Source organism: Triticum dicoccoides, chromosome 6A (assembly GCF_002162155.2).
Source record: "Triticum dicoccoides isolate Atlit2015 ecotype Zavitan chromosome 6A, WEW_v2.0, whole genome shotgun sequence".
NCBI classification, from domain to species: domain Eukaryota; kingdom Viridiplantae; phylum Streptophyta; class Magnoliopsida; order Poales; family Poaceae; genus Triticum; species Triticum dicoccoides.
Window position 1 is genome coordinate 609,836,524 of NC_041390.1, and position 19,307 is coordinate 609,855,830.

General features: G+C 45.4%; 2 protein-coding genes across 3 annotated transcripts; both read right to left on the reverse strand.

The window, feature by feature from the left end:
- Positions 1-887: 887 nt before the first annotated feature.
- On the reverse strand, positions 888-3,804 carry LOC119318435 (wall-associated receptor kinase 3-like). 2 transcript variants are annotated; one of them, XM_037592994.1, is made up of 3 exons: positions 3,006-3,804; positions 1,664-2,885; positions 888-1,076 (listed from the first exon to the last, which is right to left on the reverse strand). In XM_037592994.1, the coding sequence occupies exon 2, from the start codon at positions 2,851-2,853 to the stop codon at positions 1,687-1,689; it is 1,167 nt and encodes a 388-aa protein (XP_037448891.1). In that variant the 5' UTR covers positions 2,854-2,885; positions 3,006-3,804; the 3' UTR covers positions 888-1,076; positions 1,664-1,686. The 2 variants fall into 2 exon arrangements, with proteins under 2 accessions (XP_037448891.1, XP_037448890.1); XM_037592993.1 differs by lacking the exon at positions 888-1,076 and having other exon boundaries at positions 1,550-2,885.
- A 6,852-nt stretch (positions 3,805-10,656) lies between these two features.
- On the reverse strand, positions 10,657-12,603 carry LOC119314592 (laccase-19-like). Its single transcript, XM_037589320.1, has 3 exons — positions 12,353-12,603; positions 11,905-12,269; positions 10,657-11,822 (listed from the first exon to the last, which is right to left on the reverse strand). The coding sequence occupies exons 1-3, from the start codon at positions 12,601-12,603 to the stop codon at positions 10,657-10,659; spliced, it is 1,782 nt and encodes a 593-aa protein (XP_037445217.1).
- Between the last annotated feature and the right edge of the window lie 6,704 nt (positions 12,604-19,307).

Genomic DNA, 19,307 nt, shown 5'->3' on the forward strand with positions numbered 1-19,307 from the left:
GGAGGGGAGAGGAGGCGGCGGCGAGCTGGGAGGGCGGGGGAGGCGCGAGTGCGTGAGGGAGGCGGCGGCTAGGTCATCCCACGGCAGCGCCCCCTTTTTATACCCAATAGTGAAATGACTAAAATGCCCTCGGGGGGGCGCTGAAATTACGCGCGGTGTCACGAGATTTTTACCGCGAGACCGTAACTATTCATTTCTATAGTGCCTCGGCTTCGATCCTACGGCCTGCGTCCTCCCGAGCCTCGATCCGACGGCCTAGATCTCATCAAGCAAACGAGATGGACGGTCGGATGTTTCAAATCGCTGAGGAGGGTCGGTGAGACATCCTTCTCTTATCTCTGGATGTTTCTTCTCACTGACCTGGACAGGAATAAGGAACATGGAACTCTACCTGTCAGCGGGCATAAATTTTCTGTTGCTCTGAATCTATGATCCTGTCGAGGGTGCACACAGGCTCGGCAATGGTCGCAGGTACGATGTTGTGGGCTTGAAACTGATGAACTGATGCTGGATTTCCTTGTTCTGTTTGTTGTTCTATCTTGCAGCGCATTACCATTGTATTATGAGTTTAATTAGGATGGAATTTAACAAGTGCAAACTTGCAGTGTCACTCGTTTTGAGCACAACCTTAGCAGTCTGGGGCTATGTCTGTTGATCAAAACGCATCTCGATCCTGTTCAAGTCTCGTTTGATGTTTCCAGAAACTGTTTATGCTTTCCCTTATCAACAGTGCATCGCACTGACCCTTTCTCAGGAACTGAGCTAGTTCAAGTTGAATGCTCACTGTTTTCTCCCATTATTACAGCGATGCTGCCTTACAATTACTGAACTTAGGCGTCGCCATACGTAGTAACTTAAACATCGCAGATCAATGCCGCCTTACTTGTTGAACAATATATATTAAGCATCTTTGAACAGACCTAGTGATGGTCAATGCCACGGAATGCATGCATGAACGCTCTGTGATGTGATCTCTTCATAGGGAGCGTTCGGTGGAAGGGGCGGGAGCTCGAAACCCGGCACAGGCGTGATGAACTTGCCTTCCTCCCTGATGGTGTCACGGTGCCTTTCCTCGCCTGATACATCAACATGAGGGCACATTCAAGAATATCCGCATCAGTGAAATACAATTATAGGTAAATTTGTTAACAATGATGTGACGGTTTTGTTTGCTTTACTCTGTTTGCTTGTCTTTCCGTGACCCTTTTTGTACCACAAGAAAATTATCAACCCAATGATACAGAGTCCTCTATCTCTTTGCACCCAAGAAATGGTAAGGCGGGCAGTAGAAGCAGTGTCATGTTTTTATTAAATTTGGTACCATCACATATGCGCAGGAAAACATTCGATAGAGGCAGTCTGCCTACCGTATTGCTAACAAAAACTATTTATACAGAAAACATAGAAAGAAAAAACCTGATAGAAAGAAGTAAAATGGCAGAAAACAATAGAAAAGACCAGAAGAAACAAGAAAAGGAACGAAAAAAACACATTTATTGTTGAATTTAGTTTTTTTGAGAAATTTGCATTTATGTTCTACACTCTTCTCTAATTTAATGTTTATATATTCATAATATTTGGACAATACAACTGTTTTACAGTCTTCTCCAATCTAGTGTTTGCGTCTGCTACTATTTCAAAAAGAATTCAAGTCGAGATATACCTTTGCGAAAGAACAAACACAGTCTACAAGCTTAAAGTATATGTGCTACCCCCTTCAAGATCAAGGACATCTTGAGGCCCAAACATGTACTCCACACCCCGTTCCATATCCCTTCCAAACAAGCTCTGCCCTTCCTCCAAATCACTGCCACCAACTTGACCCCACGGGCGCCGCTGGTACCTCCTTAGCGCCTCCAGCCTCTCCGCCACCTCCTTCATGGCCGGCTGCTCTTCCCCGCTCACGCTCACGCACCGGGTCACGATGTGGGTGACTTCTTCCAACGCCTCGGGCCCCATTTCCTTCCTCACCTGGACGTCCAGGAGCTTCTCATGCGTGCCGGCTTTCACGGCCGCTATGAAGCGCGACACGAGGCTCCTATCCTCCGGCCCACTGAAGCATATCGCTTTCTTTCCAGTCAAGAGCTCCAGCAACACGACGCCGAAGCTGTACACGTCACTTTTGTCTGTTAGCTGGCATGTCATGAGGTACTCTGGGTCCAGGTACCCGCAAGTGCCCTGCACCGGTGTTGCGATTTGGACCTCATCGCTCGGCGCCAGCTTCGATGCCCCAAAGTCCGAGACTTTGGCGGTGAGGTTGCTGTCGAGGAGGATGTTGGCGGTCTTGACATCTCCGTGGAGGATCGGCGGTGAGGCCGACGTATGCATGTACGCCAATGCCTCTGCCGACTCTGCGGCTATGCGGAGACGGGTGTCCAAGGCTGTGTCGTTGTTAAGCTCCTTCCCGTGGATGAAGTGGTAGAGGGTGCCATTTGAGACATACTCGTAGACCAACATCGGCACCTCCACGTCAAGGCAACAACCAAGCAGCTTGACGATGTTACGGTGGTTGATCTGGGAGAGAATGAGCATCTCCCTCGCGAACTCCCTGATATCGGACTTCTCCATCATCTTAGACTTCTTGATCGCCACCACAGTCTCGTCCTCCAAGACGCCCTTGTAGACTATTCCATGGCCGCCGCGTCCGAGGACCTGGTCTGTGGCGAAGTTGTTGGTGGCCTTCTCGAGCTCTTCTTCCGAGAATATCTTGAACCCGCCGCCGCCTCCTACAGAGGTACCTCTATTGGAACGCATCTGCTGTTGCAAGATGACGCCTCCATTGTGCTCGAAGAAGTTCCGCTTTGCTTTGATCAGTTTCCTCTTCTGGAGCCCCAAGTAGAGCCAGAAGCACATGAACACCGACAAGAATACCCCAACGCTGACTCCTAAATATGACATTGCATACACGATCATTAGCTTAGATTATTGAGAAAAAATTACAGGAAGAACCAACGATGGAGATGGAATATGTTGCATGATGACCATCCATGGATCAGTGTGTTTACCTATGACGGTTTTCAGAGCTAAGGTGAAATTGTCCTTTGGCCTGCAGCCGTTCTTGGCGGTGGCACCTCCACTTGTACCCGGTGGGCATTGGCAAGTGTGGCTCCCCGGCGTGTTTGTGCACACACCGTAGCACGGGTATTCGTCTTTGAGATGGCACTCGTCGATGTCTTCAGTTTGCAAAGCAATTTCAACATCATTTGTTCAAACAAATCACAAAAATGTACTCCCTCCGTTCCAAATTACTCTCTCCGTTTCTAAATATTTGTTTTTCTAGAGATTTCAACAAATGACTACATACGAAGCAAAATGAGTGAATCTACGCTCTAAAATATGTCTACATACATCCGTATGTGATAGTCCATTTGAAATCTCTAAAAAGACAAATATTTAGAAACGGAGGGAGAGGCCCGCGAGGCACTCCCGCGTGGAGCTGAAGCACTCCCGCGTCGCGTTGAGGTAGGCGCGGGCCTCGCCGGACGCGAGGGAGAGGCCCGCGAGGTGGTGGTCGAAGCCACTGACGGTGAGGCGCGGAGGGGAGCCGTGGCACTCGAGCTGGAAGCCAGCTCGGCCATCGTCGCGGTAGCAACCGGCGCCGATGCCGAAGGGGTATGAAACGGTGATGTTGCCGCAGCTGTCGCGGCAGCCCGGCCGCGCCACGGGCGGCCGCCGTCGAGCTGACGCGGGTGCCACTACCAGCACATGTAACAGCATCAGCAGGAACAGAACGGCGGCTGCTAATGCCATTCTTGATGTGTGTTTTCTTCTCTGGATACTCTGCTTGGATATAGCTAGGTCGACTGGTGGAGTGTGTGGTGTGTGTAGGATATGAAAGCCATGGCCTGCCTTGACCGGGAGACGCAGCATCTCAACTCAATGCCATGGTCGTTGAGAAATTGAACACGTATGACAGCGACATACGCGTCTCGATGCTGCTGGAAATAGGGAGCAATCGAATCTGAGTCGACCTGCCAATAAGTAAATTTACAGGTTCCGGTACCTACTGGTTAGGAATCCATCGTCAAACGCTTGCTTTGAGACTGATATGAAGACCCCACCATGCTATTATCTCTCTTTTAGCAATACAAATCTTATACAAACGGCTATACAAAACTGGATGGGGTGTCAGGGGACAGGGGGAGAGAAAACAGATACACCACGGCTGCATGCACACACTAAATACATGCACTTTGTTTTTCATGTGACATTTTAAAAGGTTGATAAGTTTTGAACTAAATATCCAGTTTCTAAACTTTTAATATTTTGAATTCAAAGCGACAAGACCTTTAAAACAAGACCAATCTTGGATACACTTTGGCTAGTTTGAATCTAATTGTTTCACTCATTTCAGGAAACACAGTTCAGTCAATTTCACATCTTACATTTTTAAGAAGTTGCTCCCCACTACAAGGCATTCTTTTAACATGCAAACGGTCCAACTCAGCATGCCATGTCATTAGATACCGGCCAATCACAAGTCAGCGATTACATGGGGGACCCACCAACAAATCAGTGATTAAATTATAATTTGCATGTAGTCATTCCCTGGTCACCGAAGAGACCATCTTTTCATCTTCAATTTAGTTACAACTACAGAACCCACCCACCACAAGATTTTCTTTTTGAGAAACATTCACCACAAGATAATCAGCGTTAAATGATGCACTGAAGCCCAACAAAGAAGCCCTATAATCTCATTAAAAAGCCCAACCGTCTCTCTCTCCTAATATATAAAGAAACAATCTTTCCGTGAACAAAGAACCCAATCGATCTATAATAAAGAAACAGTCTTTCCCTGGAGAACGATACATTGAATCGGTATGGCGCCCTGTCTCGTCGTTGAGATGCCGGTGGTCGTCCTCCTCTCTCTGTCCCGAAATTTGAATTCACGCTGCGGTGGTGCTTGCTATAGAACATTAAAAAAATTGAATTCAAATTCAAATTTCGTCCGAAATTTTTCTGGAATTTTGCGGTTACCGTGGTAACCGGGAATTTCGGTGCCCCGTGAGAAAAAACGTGCACTTGGGATCCAAATTCTTGATCCAGTCTGATCTAATTTACAATAGTCCTGTGTTGGCTTCCTTTCAGGCTACGGGTGAAACTGGTGGGTGGAGACGCTTGGCCAGGTATTTCAACCAACGATGCCCACTCCTCTACTACTCATCTTCTACCTTCATATTTTTCATTTTTTCTTAACACGCTAGCTAATTTGATTTGAGTCATATTCGTGTAGTTCGATTAGATAGTGGTTAAGGTATGCTGACTTGCTGAGTTCATTTGGTTACATTAGCACGGAGCTATGGCTCATGGGTGGGATTGGGTAAGGGTATGCTGATTCACAGTCAGCGCAAATCAATCCGTCTGTGGTGGATTTGATTGTTGTAGCACATCCGCGGTATCGAGCAGTATCAAACTCCAGTGCAAATCGATATTTGAAGCACCACTGCAGGCAACCAGAAGGTGCCCCTACTTAGAACATTGATGTGATTTACTTTCAGATTTTAGTACCTATTATGCTTTTCTTATATAGTATGTAAATTTTGGGAGGAGAATTGATTTCAGTTTCAGATGTTGCCGAGTACTATTATTGGCAGCTCTATTGTTTGTCCTTAAGTATTTTTGTTGGCGTATTTTTCGATCAGTTTCTGGTCGTTCATGCCTTTCTGTTGTCCTTCAAATGTTTTGTTTGCTAATTTTTAAAAAACAGGCTCTATTGGTTCATGCGCTTTATTTTTATTTTTATTTTCTTTGCAAGCCCCGAGCCTTCTTGGTACTACCCGCTACATAATCCCTCAAATGCTTATTTGTGGAGCAAGCGGGATAAGAAGTGGAGGAAGGCGAACATCAGTGACTCATCTTTTTTCAAGAACTGTAAGATGGATTGTCACTGTTTTTTGCTCCAGCGACGGTTGACATTAATTTAGTCAAGATTAGAAATGCTAAATTGTTTTATAACCATGTTTATCAAGGCACATAGATGTATCTTGATTTGACCTCAAAGGTCCTGCCTCTATGTTGTGTTACTGACCGAGCGTGTGTGTCACTATGCTTTCCTCTGTTTCAATCTGTCACCATCAAATTCACAGGGAATTCTCCATTGATTACCCCTACCGTTGCTTGCTAATGTGATACATATTTTCTATTTTTCTTCAGTACATATTATATATTGGCTCCTTTCTGCTACCACACTATGTTTGCATGTACACTTTTGTTACAGTTTCCTTTCGGTTTCCATGCTATTGCAAGTACTTATAAGAGACATGCTGACAAGAGGGACGACGAGAATCATTTCCTTCCAACATTTTAGTGTGTGTAGTCATATGAAAAACAAATCATGTTTTTCCCATAGAGGTTGCCTACTGTATTGCTCCAATATTCGAACCCTTTGTGTTACTAGGATGTGTTAAATTAATCGTACTTTGTGTTTTGTGTGGAGGCACGTTTTGATCTATGTGTAGTATGCCCATTAGTTGATACCACATTTTTCCGGCGAACGAATGTTTTATCCATATATTTAAGAGAAATGTAACAGATCATGATATCTAATTATCTATGGAAGTTTACTTTTTGTATCGATACCAGTATTTTACTAGGAACCAGGGTTTTAATCCATATCAATATTTATGCTTCGGGTTTTCCCCAAACATTGGTTTCCTCAAGAATGTTTTGTTATTTGGACGTATATTTGAATAAATGTTCAGTTATTGTATTGATACTTTTATTTTTAGCACGTAATTCCCGCAGCAACGCGCGGGGTGTCATCTAGTTACACTAGTTTTAGAAAACATTTTAGTCAATTTCACATTTCACTAGATCCAGAAAACAGATTACACTCATTTACAAAAGATAGATTACATTCATTCTAGAAACCACATTAAACTCATTTACAAAGATAGATTTCACTCCTTTCAGAAAACACATTATACTCACTCAAATGAAATACTATATTTCGCTCGTTCCAAAAAACCTTGTTCACTCATTACAAAAGATACATTTCAAAACTATTTCACCGTGCGCTTGCTAAACTGATATTACACTCATATAAAAAATGATTTCACTCATTTCAATAAACATATTTCAGACTTATCTTATGAAATAAGTTTCTTTAGCATATTTCTTATGAAATAGGTTTGTTCGAGATATTTCTTTTGATCTAGGTTTCTTTTGAATATATGTTTACTCGTCATCACAAAAATAATTTATCAGTTCCAATAAACTTATTTCACTCAAAATCACATTTCACTAATTTCAGAAAACACATTACACTCACTCAATTGAAACACTATATTTCATTCGTTTCAAAAAAACCTTTTTCACTCAGTACAAAAGATATATTTAAAACCTAATTTCACTGCGCGCTTGCGAAACTGATATTTCAGTCATATAAAAATTAATTTCAATCACTTCAATGAACATATTTCACTCATTTCTGGAATACTATATTTCACTTGTTTCAAATATGTTTCACTCAAAAACTCTATTGACATTCTATATTTCACTCATTACAAAACTAATTTCTTTCAAAGTTTTCACTCATTACAAAGATATATTTTACTCATTTCAAAAACTCTATTGAAATACTATATTTCACTTGTTTAAAAACACTAATTTTCACAATTGCTTGAAATGCAGACATAACTGATTTGACTCATTTGAAAGTTTTCACTCATTCAAAAAAATCCACTCTTCTGAAAAAGTAATTTCACTAAAATATACTCTCACTCCTTCTCAAAAAATAAGTTTAGCTCATTTCAAAAAAATAATTTCATTAAAATCAAAAACTGATTTACAACACTTAATTAATAGATTGAGCGAAATAAGTGAATTGAGACGTTGAAATTTAAGAAATATATCCATGAATGGTCTTGTTGTAAAGGTCTTGACCTCGAAAATTGAAATTGTGTATGACCCATTTGATATAAATTAATTAGCTGATTTAATCAGTTGATTAGTTGTCCAGGACATGCAAGTGGTATGGCATCCTGGCGTCCTAGATATGCACGTGGTGGGACATCCTGGGTGGTGGGACCTCGCGTAGGAAATACACAACAGGATCCTAGGGAAAGGGTGGAATACACCTACCTATTAAAGCATATACAGCCGGGCACCTTAAACCCTCCTTAATCATTCGAGCGGCCCACTCGGTCACTGACCGGTCACGAAATTTCGACCCAGACGGACACCTCAAACGCCCGGGCTGATCGGCACCCCTCATATCCAGCCCAAATATAGGACGGATATGAGGGCGTGATACGTCTCCAACGTATCTATCTATAATTACAAGCAACTTTATATTATTTTTTGGGACTAACCTATTAACTTAGTGTCCAGTGCCAGTTGTTGTTTTTTGCTTGTTTTCTACTTTTCAGACTATCAACACCAAATGAAGTCCAAATGGAACGAATTTTTTTGGAGATTTCTTCGGGTGATAAGAGACCCTGAAAACTTCTGGAGGCCACGAGAAGATGGACGTGGGGCCCACTAGGCATTTGGGCGCGCTAGGGGCCTCTGGCACGCCCTGGTGGGTAGTGGAGCCCACGAGCATCGTCTTGACTACCTCCGCCTATATAAATACTCTAAAATCCCCAAAACCATAAGGGAGTCCACGAAATACTTTTTCTGCCGCCGCAAGTTCCAGAACCACGAGATCCAATCTAGAGACCTTTTCCGACACTCTACCGGAGGGGGAAACGATCACAGAGGGGTTCTTCATCATCCTTGCCGCCCCTCCGATGATGCGTGAGTAGTTTACCACAGACCTATGGGTCCGTAGTTAGTAGTTAGATGACTTCTTCTGTCTTTATACAATGTTCTAGGTACCGTCACCGGTAAAAAACACTTTACGGTTCATATCTGCACATCCATGTAACTAGGCCTTCATGCAAACACTAGCTCGAGACTCTCACATGAAAACAATAGATAGGCAAAAGTAAATATGGAATAATGTACAAAAAATGTGTATCTTAGTTTTGGATTTAAGAAAAGTATACAAACCACAAAAGTTGGACACGCAAAAATTTGAGCAACTCTAAGCTCAGCAATGTGTGATTAGGCCAAAAGAGTAAAATAAAATTTCAACTCATATACATGTGTAGCGAGTGGCTGATGCCAATTTCAATAGATTTTAGGGATTTGGAAGTTTTCCGTAGATGTAACCGAATGTAACACCCTAGATATCACAAGCAAGCAAGGCTCACACTAAACAAGCTAGCAAGCAGTAAACACAAAGCTAGGAAACAAGATAACCAATATTACGTAGACGCCTGATGAAATCCATGTTCTTTAGAGAATGTAAATTTTGGCCGGCTAGGGTTAGTACGGGCGGCAAATGCAACCATGGGTATCTTTTTCCTTCTTGAAGGTGTCGTTTACTTCTCCCATATCACAGGTCTCTTTGGCTCATGATCGTTGCTACGGTTGGTAGTGGATTCTAGTTTTGTTTAGGGTCTGCTTGTATTCGTCGTTGAGGTTCTTGCATCGTTGTCATGTGGTCAACCTTGATTTCGTGTACTTTTTTGGCTTAGTTTTTCTTATAAATTGGGTCAATTCTCTTTTTCTTATTGAAATCACAGGAGCACCATGCCCTCTGGTGAGGTTCCGTAATAAAATGTTCTTGGCTGAACATTTATATTTGTTGCAGAGACGAGTGAAACACAAAGATATGCCCAACGACACTCCGTCTCTCTTCTTCTTTGATAGCCTCGTCCAGTGAATGCCCAAGATAACTCATCTTGAGGTGACATCAACTTCCCAAAACAAATTTAGACACTTGAAAGCTTACACGCGACTTCAACCATCTAGGACTCCCCACAAACTCAAGAGTAACAAGATGGGCAAGTGAATTGCTTTTTGGCTTGGTTGAATTATAGATCGGTGTCTCTTCTTGATTTTTCTAACTTGATTCGGATAATGAGGCTTTAGGGAGGAAGATCGCAAGCTTTCTAAGAGCATCTCCAACAGGTGCAGAAAAAGTTTCGCTCCCTAAAATAGTTTTAGCGTGTCACTATAGCATTTTTAGCGCGCCAGGCCCAACATTGCTTTATCAGATGCCCAAAAACGCGCGTCCAAAAAACACGCAGTGTAAATTATGAACCGCATGCAATCCGGCGCCTCAAATTTGCAGCATGCGATAGCGTTTTTCAGCGCGCGCTCAACCCTTTTTTGCACGTGCATTATTTTACAGCTTCTGCCGGAGCTGTCCGACGCCCAAAAAACCTGAATTTTAGCGCGCACATCAGTTTTTGGGCGCCTGTTGCAGATGCTCTAAGGTACAACAAATGGTTTGGTGAGAGAAAGAGTGTCCGTCCTCATTATGGGAAAGAATTGTCTTTCAGCATCCATCGACATCTCGCCGGTAGGAGTGCCGGCAAAAAAATCAGCATGAGGGCACATGAAAAACATGTGCAACGGGGAACGACAATACTCCATCTAGGAGTACATTATTTCGTGCCATAAAAACATGAGTAGATGGTTAATAAACAATGTCAATACTCAATATACAATACTAAACAATGTCAATACTTAATAGAATACTCCGCTGAAAGGCGGGGAAGAATCATCTAGGAGTACATTATTTCGTGCCAAAAAAGAATTCCAGTATATTAGGTACATAAAATGGTGATGCTATTTGGTAGTCCATGATAGGGAGCGCATCTATCTCGTGCACTTTGGCAGATCCGAAGGTGGTGGTGGGAGAGTGGTCTCGAGCGTGGGTCCGTTGTCCACCTCAAACACGGCGGCCATGCCCATGGCCATGTGGAACTCGAAGTGGCAGTGCAGGAACCACGCCCCGGGGTTGTCGGCGACGAAGCGGATGGCGGCCCACCCGAGCCTCGGCACCTGCACGGTGTTCTTCATGGGCGGGTCCACGAGGTTGTAGCTCCTGACGTCCCGGGCGGCGTCGTAGTTGCCGTGGCCCTGCGCGAGCACGAAGAAGTCGTGGCCGTGGAGGTGCATCGGGTTGGAGTCGCTCTGCATGGTGGCCGTGCTCTGGAAGACCACCTCCACGGTGGCGTTATGCGCGAACCGGCGCGTCATGGTGGCCTTGCGCGTGGGCTCGAGCTCCTCCATCTTGCCGCCGGGCACGACCGGTATGAGCACCGGGTCGGTGAAGTTGAACGCCCTTGGCGGCCTGCTGGGCAGGTCCTGCACCGGCACGCCGTTGTTGTTCAACTTGCCGCCGTAGTATCGCGCTTGGAGCACCGCCGTGGTCTCCGGGCGGTGGAAGGACACGTTGTTGATGTAGGCCACCTCGAAGGACTCCGGGTTTCCTCCTCGCTTGCAGGACGTTTTGTTGTTCGTGCACATGGAGCCCTTGCCCAGCGTGAGGAACAGCCGCTCGTCCACACGATCCCGGACCTGAGGCAGCAGCGGGTTACCACCAGGCTGCAGGCCGGTGAGATTTCCATGGAAGTAGAAGGTCGTGATCGTGTCGTGCTGGTCAGGCATAGCAGGCATGAGAGGCGATTTCTCTGTGCAGTTTTGCGCATCGCTGGGGATGTTCTTGTACTGCACCACCCCTCTGGAGACGAATTCCGGGATCTGCGGGTCAGGCACTGGCGGCTGGTTGGCCAGGGCAGCCATGTAGTACCGGCAGGGTCGGGCGTCGGCGACCATGAGCACGTCAATGGTCTCGCCGGCCGCGACAGCCACAACGTCCGTGGTGAAGGGCCTCACGTAGTTGGCGTCGGCGCCGACCACTGTGAGCTTGTGCCCGGCGACCTTGAAGTAGTACTCGGAGAAGAGCGCCGCGTTCACCAGCCGCAGCATGTACGTCTTGCCGGGCTCCACGTCCAGCACGAAGTTGTCCTCTGCTACGCCTGTAAACAGAGCATGCAGAGGTTCAGTACGCTTTTCATGTGTTCACAAGTCGATCGGAGGAGTATCAAACAAACAGCTTACCGGAGCAGTTGTAGAGGTCTCCGAGCTTGCCGTTGATGGCGATGGCGGCGGGGTTATCTTCAAACGAGCCCCCGATGGAGAAGTTCTGGTCCACCTTGACGAGGTCCCTCTGCCACCACTCACCGATGATGACCGGGACCTCCACGTCGGGCTTGGGAAACGGGTAGGCGCCGGACCTGGGGCGGATGACGATGATGCCGTGCAGGGTGGCCCGGAGCGCGGAGACGTGGGAATGCCACCACAGGGTGCCCTCCTGCCCGGTGACGTCGAACCGGTAGGTGAAGGTCGTGTTGGGCTGGATCGGGCACTGCGTTATCATACCGGCTCCGTCCGCCCAGCACGTCAGCCGCTGCTTCACGCCATGCCTGCAGTTGCATGCACGCGCGCATGTTAGAGGATCAACCAAGAAGGAAGAAGATAGCTTATGCATGCATGCGTGGCCGCGTACCAGTGGATTGTTATTCCGTAGGGTGACTGGTTAACGAGGTGGACGACGACGGTGTCGCCTTCCGTGGCCTCCACCGCCGGGCCGGGGAACTGCCCGTTCACCACCGTCACCAGCGTGTCGTTGCACTGATGCCGCATGCGCACCTGGTTCACAACGAACGTGTGCTCGACAACAGCCGCATCGCCGCCAGCAGCCGCCGAGAGGAGGACGGCGAAGAAGAAGACGACGAGGCCTGCTGCCACGGGGGGCATGATCTTACACATGTTGCCTGCTTGCTGCCCGCCGGCTGCTCCACCACCTTCTCGAGCTATCAGGCTCAATTGTTGTTGCTTAATGCTTGTTGCAGTAACCCTACCCCGAGGTCATATATATACTACACCTGGCAGTGGCAGGTAGACCCTAGATGGCTCGTGCATGCGCTATTACAGTCAAAGACAGGGATCCAGTCAGAGGCCAAACTAGATACGGTCAGAGGCAGATTCCTGTCTGTTGGTTTATTAACAACATCACACGCATGGCATGATGTTACACATACATACATCATCTAGTTGGAATAATAGATGGGATGATCACGCATCACAGATTGACTCCAACATCGAGGTTGCACCATACATGGTGCATCAATGCCCAGTACAAATCTTAATCAAACAGGTAGTAGCTCTGACTTGGCTGTCCACCGAACTCAATTACTCAACGACGTGTACGCTATGCACACGCATACGCAGAGACTATAGGTTCACCGTAGCAGCCGGCATAAAACAAAAGTACTGAGTACACATCACAAGTTCACAACTCAATCCAAATACCTAGTAACATGTCCAAGAGATTACTCCCAAGGGTCAAAGCAGGCAGCTAGTCAATTTTACATTGTATATTGGTAGTTTATACTATAGCTTCACGTGTGTGCTCTAACCGTGTATGTGTTGATCACTCGACAACAGAGGTTAAAAATAAACCGAAATTAAATGGCAGCCGATCATAAGACTTAGTCCGACTTCAGCAATTACCATGCAGATCTCTTAGTTTAGATTTTTGCTACATGTGTTTACCACGACATAGACAGCTACCAAGTCTTGTTTTGATACGGCTGCATTTCTTTAATTTGATGCATTTTCACAACTTTTTGGTCAGGGGAAACACGGCTCACTTTAAGAACTTCCTATTTTATGCAGAATAAGTATATATCTTGCCATAACCGTGTCAGTTTTGTTTTGGTCATAATTCGATCAAGTTCAAAATGTGAGTAAAATTCAAAAAAAAATCTACCATCTATTTGTGATCTTGTGAAAATATTAACCTCATTTTTAAAATCTTGTTGCATTTTACACCTTAATCATTCAGAAAACAGGCCTTAATCATGCTTTAAGATAAAACAATCTTTACTCTATTTTATTATTACTTTTCCCAACTCGGAAGGCAACTAATATGTCAGCATAATGTGGTAGCTGACTAGGCGGATAATTCAGGCCTATAATGAGAGCGGGGTGGTGCAGCTAGCCGGGATTGGATTTATCAAATTTTGAAGGATCTTGACACAATTGTATATATGGCCATAATAAGTGCGCATCCAAGTTGCATGTTCATTCAATTGCTATGTCGTCCTAACAAGTGAATCTAGCTTCAATTTGGGAAAAGTTAGTTAAATGCGGCAAAAGTTGTCACAACTAAGAGGTAAATTGTGGCAAGATTTAAAATTGAGTAAACTATCACAGTGTCATGATTAGGCGATAAAATATTGGAATCTCTCGTATCTAAAATGAACTTAGTGGTTGTTTGGATATAGATAATCAGCAATGTGTTTACAAAAAAACTGGTTTATAGCAGACTTTTAGCAAAACCGCTTTTTTGTTCTGTTAATAATCAGCTTATGGATAACTTTTTGTTACCAGACATCAGCATCAAGGTTGTTGGAATAAACCGGATGATCACGCATTACAAATTGACTCAAACGTTGAGGAATCAGAACCACCATACATGCCGGATTTGGACGGCGGATAAATTGCGCATCGGCTTGGGCACCGCCAAAAGTCAAGTTTTTTGCTTGGCTTGCTTTACAAGACCGGATTTGGACGGCGGATAGATTGGACAAGCGTGGGTGGCAAAACTGTGGTCATTGCTCTCTTTGTGGGAGGGAGCAAGAAACAGGGGCTCACCTTTTCTTCAAGTGCCGCTTCACCAATAGGTTGTGGAGACTGGTCATCAACAAGCTAAGTCTGGACCATATGGACCCTTCCAGTTGGCACCTTGAAGCCTCCGTCAAGGAATGGTGGGCAAACATGACTGGCTTGGGTATTCCCAATAGGAAGGCCATGGCCTCCCTCACAATGCTTGTTTCATGGACCGTCTGGAACGAGAGGAACGCACGCATCTTCCGTCACAAGAGCGCGCCGCCACCGATCCTAGTCAACAACATTCTTACCGACGCTAGACTATGGGTGACGGCAGGAGCTAAAAAACTAGGGGACATTCTAGTACCTGAGTAGTTGCCATGTGGCGTGTTATCGTGGGTTGTAAACAATCAAACTCTATTCTCCTCTTAATTAAATGATGAGGCAAATCTTTTACCTCCATTTTGAAAAAAAAAGAACCACCATACATGCATGGTGGATCAATATATCGCAAAGCTCTTTTTACCGGAACCGGGATGTACCGGTTAGTCCATTGGGTGCGTGAGGATTCATGCAGCTGCCACGCATTATTTCCAGTTTCTGTGATACAACATCTATACCTGATCAAATACAGTGAATGGACCTCACCAAAATTATTACTTGGGCCTACCTTTGATCAGATGCATGCATGCTCCTCTCTCTCACGTACTGTAGGCCACATGCATGGCAGCAAAAGTACATGTGCAGTCTCTCTCCTCTCTTACACAACAAATCCACATTTTTATTTTACCTTTGCTAATTTAAATCATTTATATCTTTTAACTAAAAAATTAATTATGAAACTATTTATATATTTGAACTTTTGGCGCGAAGATCTTTAAAACAAGGCCAATCTTGAATATATTTCGTCTAGTTTGAGTTTTGTTATTTCAATCATATTTCCACTTCAATATATATTGATAAGTGATATCTGTTTTTGAAGCAAGTGGAATCTACCTTTCGAAACAAGTGGAATCCATTTTCTGAAATGAGTGAAATCTGTGTTTTGGAATTAGTGAAATATGTCTGCTAAATTGAGTGAAACTATTTTGTCGAAATAAGTTATATACAACTTTTGAAATGAGTGAACTAAGTTTTTCAAACGAGCGGAATCTGTCTTTTGAACACAACGAAACATACTTTTTGGAATGAGTGAACCCAGTGTTTTGAATGAGTGAAATATGTTTGTTAAAATGAGTGAAATCACTTTTTGAAATGAGTGATTTTTTAAAAAAATGATAGAAATCATTCTATTAAGCTGAGTGAAATATATTTTTTCAATTTAGTGAAATTAACTGTATTGAAATGATTTAAATATTTTTTTTGGAATGAGTGAAATATGTTTGTTAAAATGACTGAAATCACTTTTGAAATGAGTGAAATCTTTTTTTATAATGATAGAAATCATTCTATTAAGCTGAGTGAAATATATTATTTCAATTTAGTGAAATCAACCGTTTTGAAATGTTTTAAATCTATTTTTTGAAATGATTGAAATCACTTTTTGAAATGAGTGAAATTATTTGTTGAAATGATCAAATCATTCTATCAAACTGAGTGAAATATGTTTTTAAATTTAGTGCATTCTATTAAACTGAGTCAAATATGTTTCTTAATTTAGTGAAATCAGCTGTATTCAACTGATTTAAATATTTTTCTTCAAACGAGTGAAACAGCTTTTAATGGGGATAAATCCATCTTTTGAAATGAGCGAAATCTGTTTTTTTTTAACAACGATTGAAATAATTGAAATTGTATTTCAGAAATTCAATGGATTCAAACATGTGAAATTAGTGGTTCGAAATAACTGAAATAAATAGTTCTTCTGAAATAAGTGAAACATATTGAGTGAAACAAATGGATTCAAACTTGTTCAAAAAGTATCCAAAACTAAGCTTGTTCTAAAGATCTTGAAATCAGGAGTTCAAATATATAAAAAGTTTCAAAAAATAAATTTTGGTTTTAAAAATATGAGCCATCTAAATTATCAACAGGAAATTAAAAGCGATGAGTTGTATAAGAGAAAACAGACAATGTGTACTGTACTATGTGCAGAAAAAGAGATGCATGTGTCAGTACTGCCTCTTCCATACATGGGTCCCAGGGTAAAGAAAATATAGATAAAAAACCCAAAAAAGGAATCAAATACGATAAAGAAGGATTGAGATACGTCAGTTGGAGCACTGCTATTGGCTAGTGGTCTCCGGTAGCTCCCGGCTCCGGTAAAAAAACTTATTCGATCAATATATGCCTAGTCCAAATATTAATCAAACCGGTAATTAGTCAGCTGCTAGCTAGCTCTGACTTGGCTGTTCACCTAGTCAGCTGGATTTCTGTTCTGACCTAATCTGTTATGATGGTGTCAGTTTTACTCCAACAATTTGGATGCTAGAAACTCTCCGGAATCTCAGTGGTCAACTCAACGGTGTGTTATGCACACGCACACGCACACGCAGAGACTATTAGTTGACGCGGAGCAGCAGCAGCCCGGCATAAACTAAACCTAGTACACACACAATGGAACTTGATCCAGATACCCAGGTGCGGACAAGAGATTACGTCAAGGGTCCAAAGCAGGCAACCAGTCAATTTTACATGGCAACTAGTTATTTTTAAACCCCGTTGGTGAGTAATCAACACGTACACGGTTACATCACACATGTGAGGCTATCACAAAACCAAGTCCATCATCTTTTATGTTGCCTGAATGGGATTTCAGCAATTACCTTGCAGGTCTCTTAGTTAATATTTTACTACTAGAAGCACCAGAAAGTTGAATTCCAATGCATGCCTATTTGACCAGATCCACCCTCCCCTCCCCGGCTCTCGCCCCTCCCCTCTCCCCCGCGGCGCCGCCTGCACCAGCCTCCACCGCCGGCGATGCCGCTTGCCCTTACCTCCTTTCCACCCCTTTCTACGAGGGTCTCTAGCTCGACCCACTCCTTCACCCAAGCCATCGCTACATGAACACCTCGGCAGTCGCCATGCGCTCCTTTATTCGTGTTGGCGACGCCATGGGGCTTGACTTCCAAGACCAGCTCCGCCGTGTTCTCGGCATCCCCTACGCCTCCGCCCCTTCCCCCCACTCCGCTATGGCTCAGGTCCTCATCACGTCTCGCGGCCTTCCTTTTGACGAATATCTTGTCGGCGCCCTCCTTCAAGCCTGCCTTGGAGGCCTTGCGGCTGACTACCATGTGCGCAACCCCGGGGCGGCGTGTTCTTCTTCCGTGTTGCGTCTCTGGAGGTTGTGCAAATCCTCTCACGCCAGCTCCCCATCCGCGGGCGCTCTTTCACCGCCTCCTTCGACTCTGCATGCTCTGCTGCCTCGGCGTCCTTGCCACCCTCCTGTGCGCCACTATCGCAGCTCCTGCATGTTCACCCTCTCTATGGTGTCGACTTCGAGGCCTCTGTTCGCTCTCGCTTCAGTACCAACATTGTCGGCCCTTGCCTCGGACTCACGTCCGCTGCCGCATGCATGCCAGAGTTATCCAGTTTCCTCTCGTCATGACGGCGTCCCTCTTCGAGCTCGTCCTCTGCTCCATCTTTGGTGGTGACTTTGGCCAGTTTGCGGTCGCCCTGGATGATGTGGCGGTGCTCTCCTTCACCGTCGCCTCGCCCGCCATTGCGTCTCACATTCGTGATGGTGGTGACTTCGTCGTGTCGGGCGTTATGATCCGCTTCCCCCAGTGGCGCTGCGCTGCGCCATCGTCCTCACTGTGCTCCCAATCGGCCTCCATCCAACCGCAAGGTCCCATGGTAAGCTCGTCATCGGCAGCTCCCAAGGTTAGTCCGCTACGCCACGGCCTCAATTTTTGATCATTCATCCATCGCAAACACAAAGTAGGTCTAGTTCCTCTTGGCTGTCTCCTCCATCCACTCTCAGACCCAAGCATGCTTATTTGGATTGCATTTGTTTCATCTAAGGCAAAACCTAGTGCTTTCATGGTTAAAGTGGCCCTTGACCACTGCTTTGCGGGGGCCTCTACGTTCTCAGTTCTGCATTACGTGGAAAACTTGTTCCTCTCGTTAGTTTCATCAGCTTTGATCAGAAACGAATTGCTGCAACGGTCTCCTCTTGTCCTGCCTGGCCTAACGCTATACCTAGAAGCCACCCTGGATCTCGCGCGAGATTGGGGAATTTCAAATTTGAATGACCCCCTGGCCACTCTGACCTGTCCGCCGGCCTGGGCCAAAAGCCCAACCTACCAAGTCTGTGTCGCCCAAGCTTCCTCCATCCTCGGTGCCCCTCACCTGCCTCTCCCCCCTCCGACCAGTTTGTTTATTCCGTCACCTCGGCCCACATCGCCTCTCTCCTTGCCATGGCCTACCCTGACCCCTAAACAAACACCTACTCCACTCAATCCGCCTCGCGACCCCTCGGCCTCGCACGCGCGAGACGTATGCCTGATGTCCGCGGGGCCCCTCGCGTCGCATTTAATGTGACCTGACCCATCACCCGAATGGCCCGTGCTCCCTGCCCATGCACCGCCAGCTGCGCTCCCCCCGGTCCACCCGCCCCTGCAGGTAAACCAGGTCTACCCCCACCTCCTCCTCCTCCCCCAACTGGATCAACATGCAATCCACTCGAGCACGTACAGCAGGCGCCGCTGGCTCACCCCCCAAGCCCTTGCCTGGTCACGTCGCTCCGGCAAGCTGCTCCCCTTCCCCGTACCTCGACACCCTTCTCTCTAACCCAAAAATCTCGCATGCTCCCGAGGCCACCCCGACCCGCGCTCGCCCCAGCCCCTTTATCTTCACCACTCCGCCCGGCCACCTCGCATTCCATCCAAGCCCTTGTGATTTAGGTG

Coding starts and splice junctions, on each gene's coding strand:
- LOC119318435 (XM_037592994.1), bottom strand. CDS start 2,853: ATGTGCTTCTGGCTCTACTTGGGGCTCCAGAAGAGGAAACTGATCAAA.
- LOC119314592 (XM_037589320.1), bottom strand. CDS start 12,603: ATGCCCCCCGTGGCAGCAGGCCTCGTCGTCTTCTTCTTCGCCGTCCTC. Junction 12,270..12,352: donor TACGGAATAACAATCCACTG/GTACGCGGCCAC, acceptor ATGCAACTGCAG/GCATGGCGTGAAGCAGCGGC. Junction 11,823..11,904: donor AGACCTCTACAACTGCTCCG/GTAAGCTGTTTG, acceptor CTCTGTTTACAG/GCGTAGCAGAGGACAACTTC.